This window comes from Fonticula alba, assembly GCF_000388065.1.
Source record: "Fonticula alba strain ATCC 38817 unplaced genomic scaffold supercont2.10, whole genome shotgun sequence".
In the NCBI taxonomy this organism is placed as follows: Eukaryota; order Rotosphaerida; family Fonticulaceae; genus Fonticula; species Fonticula alba.
In genome coordinates, this window is record NW_009242980.1 from 133275 (window position 1) to 135995 (window position 2721).

A 2721-nucleotide genomic window follows, 5' to 3' on the forward strand; every position below is an offset into this window, starting at 1 on the left:
CCCCCTGCCCCGCCACGCCTTCTCCCTGTCTGTTGCTTTCCCCGAGGGGCAGCCGAAACACCGGCACCCTCCTCCCGGCGGCAGCCAAGGGCCCCTCCTCACCCCCCCCGTAGAATACACCCTTTCATACAGACAAGAAGACACACACGGCGGAGCCGAGGCAAGCCGCGTCCACCGGCACCGGGGCACAGCCAGCCGCCCCGCGCGCATACATGAAAAGACGCGGACCCCCGAAATGAGGGCAAGGAACCGGGGATCTAGGTGGTATTTGCTGCAGGGGACACAGGAGGAAGAGAGGCGCAGGGGGAGAAGGGAGGAAGCCGACCGGATACCCGCATAGCGGGTCGGATGGCAGCATGTGCGCAAGGGGCAGACACAAAGGGCAAACGGGAGGGCAGCACAGGCGGCAGCCTGCCGTGCCGTCCCCCCCTCCGCGCGGCGGCACCCCGCCGTGGCCAGACGGGAAGAACGGGCCCTTCTCAACAGCCCAGCCCCTGCGGTCGCCTGCCGAAGACAGAGAGACAAGCAGACAGAGAGCGAGAACGAGAGCGAGAGAGAGAGAGAGAGAGAGATGAGACACTCCCCGGCTCACCTACACACACACACACTCGCTCAGGCCGCCAGCTGGTCCAGGGCGGCCACACACTCCCGCCACTTGGCGATGATGGTCTCGTAGGCCTGGATCAGCTGGGACACCAGCGACTCGATGGCCAGGTGGAAGTCATCCAGACGCTGGGCGTCGAACAGGTCCAGGTCCGTGCGCAGGGTCTTGGTCACACGCTCAAACTGCTCCTGGGCCTCCTCGCAGGCCTTCTCCGCCTGCTTGGTCTCATGCTCGGCGACCTCGATCTTGCGGGTGTTCCCGGTGAAGCGGACCTTGGCAAGGTTCTGCCGGGCCTTCTCCAGGTTCGCCTGGGCAGTCTGCCAGCCGTGGTGGATCTTGGCACGCTGGTTGAAGGCGGTGATGATGGACGCGCAGAAGCGAATGTAGTCATGCACACAGTGCGAGATGGCCGTGGACCCGGTGCTGAAGCCGGCCGCGAAGGCCTCCGCGTACTGGGTCTGCGCGGCGGTCAGCTCGGCCAGGGCCTGCGACAGGACCCGGCTGCCGGGCTGCCCGGCGCCACCGGCCAGCGACCCGTCCTTCTCGGTCTGGGCCGCGGCCTCCAGGGCCCCGGCGAACTGGGAAATCTGGGCCACCCGCTGCGAGTGGGCCTTCTCGAACTGCAGCAGAATCCGGTGGAGGTTCTGCAAGCGGGCGTCGAACATCTCGATGTGGCTGCGCCGAGCCGCCAGGAAGGGGTCCGGATCGGCGAACTTGGCGAAGGACGAGCTGGCACTCTGCACCGCGCTCGACATGGCCGTGCTCAGGCTCGACGTGAAGGAGGAGAAGAACCCGCCGGAGGAGGGGGCCGGCGCGGGGGCCGGCACGCCGAGGCTCGGCGGCCGCTTGGACCAGGACTTGATGGCCGCGTCCAGGTCGTCCGACTCGAAGAAGAGGACCACCTCCTCGCACTTGTGCAGCTCCGGGTGCGTGACCAGCCGACGGAGGAAGCGCTCCAGGCCCACCTGGCGCATCTCCAGGACCTTCTCATCGAAGCGATCTGAGGGCAGGGGGGGGGGGGCCGGGCCGAGAAACGGGACGACCGACGGGATGGGAGCAGAAGAGGGGAGTTAGAGGAAAGACAGCCCCGGCGAAGCCCCCAGGCACGGCGATTGGCACATACTCAGGGCGTCCTTGTCCGGAATCGGGGGGACCACATGGCCCGGGTAGTTGGCGGTCAGCTGGTTGAAGAGCCAGTCAAAGTGCGAGTAGCGCCGGGGGCACTTGATGGAGGTCTTGCTGAAGCTGGGGGAGTTGATCTCGGCCGCGATGGTGTACACGGCGTAGCTGCTGAGACCCTCGCTGATCTTCTCCGGGGCGAAGACGCGCACCGTGATCGGGGGCGTGGCATACTCCCCCGAGGCGGCCGGCTGTGGCGAAGGAAGACCGGCGAGTCAGTGGCAGGGGGAGGGGAGCATGCTGGCCGGGGAGGCCGGTCCGAGGAGGAGGAGGAGGAGGAGGAGGAGGAGCGAGGGGGGGGGGGGAGAAAAAGAAGCAGACGCACGCGAATCGAAACCTCGGTCAGGCGAGTGGTCGGGATGTCGGCAACGGACTGGCCGAGGGGGGAGGGGGTGGAGGGGCGAACCGGCGGGATGGCTGTCAGAGGGAGGGACAAGGAAGACCCCCGAGGCGGGGGCCCCCCGGAAGGGAGCGGGCAAGAGGAGAGCAGATAAAGGCGAAAGGCAAACCCGGCCGCACCGCATCGGTGGTCTCGTCCAGGATGGGAGTCACGGCGTAGGTGGGCGCGATGTCCTCGACGGCCGGGGCCTCCTCCTTCTCGGTGGCCACCGGGGCCGGCTTGGCCGAGGCGATGGCGGCCACGGCCGCCGCCGCCGGGCTGAGGGTCTCCTCGGTGTCCTCCTCCGGCTGGTAGGAGGACTCGTGGGCGACGATGCTCTCGGTCGGGTCGAAGGCCGACCGGTCGGCGATGGCCGTCATGGACGACACGTCGTCCGAGCAGTAGGCGTCATCAGCCGCCAGGGCCGCGTCCTCCCCATCGAAGGGAGACTCGTCCACCTCCTCGGGCTGCTGCTGTTGCTGCTGGTCGAGGGACTCGTCCTGCATGGGGTCGCCGAAGGGATCCTCGTCGAAGGTGGACATGGCGCGGTGGGGGGGGG

At 68.0% G+C, this 2721-nt stretch overlaps 2 protein-coding genes across 2 annotated transcripts in view; one reads left to right on the forward strand and one right to left on the reverse strand.

Annotated features, from left to right (window-relative positions):
• Positions 1-261, forward strand: part of H696_05346 (adenosinetriphosphatase) — a gene marked incomplete at both ends in the record, with an annotated part of 3575 nt that extends 3314 nt beyond the window's left edge. The window contains one exon of the mRNA XM_009499193.1: positions 221-261. Within this exon, the coding sequence (XP_009497468.1) occupies positions 221-261 (41 nt within the window). The remainder of the gene's footprint in view (positions 1-220) is intronic.
• Positions 262-549: 288 nt separating this feature from the next.
• Positions 550-2721, reverse strand: H696_05347 (hypothetical protein). The gene is made up of 4 exons (XM_009499194.1): positions 2303-2721; positions 2109-2156; positions 1728-1974; positions 550-1604 (listed from the first exon to the last, which is right to left on the reverse strand). Exons 1-4 carry the CDS (start codon positions 2702-2704, stop codon positions 613-615), a joined length of 1689 nt encoding a protein of 562 aa, XP_009497469.1. The 5' UTR covers positions 2705-2721; the 3' UTR covers positions 550-612.

What these genes read in the sequence shown, in the direction of transcription:
- H696_05347 (XM_009499194.1), bottom strand. Translation starts at nt 2,704, where the DNA reads ATGTCCACCTTCGACGAGGATCCCTTCGGCGACCCCATGCAGGACGAG. An exon ending in TGGACGAGACCACCGATGCG is followed by an intron (nt 2,157 to 2,302) that starts GTGCGGCCGGGT and finishes CCCCTCGGCCAG; the next exon opens with TCCGTTGCCGACATCCCGAC. An exon ending in TGACCGAGGTTTCGATTCGC is followed by an intron (nt 1,975 to 2,108) that starts GTGCGTCTGCTT and finishes CCTTCGCCACAG; the next exon opens with CCGGCCGCCTCGGGGGAGTA.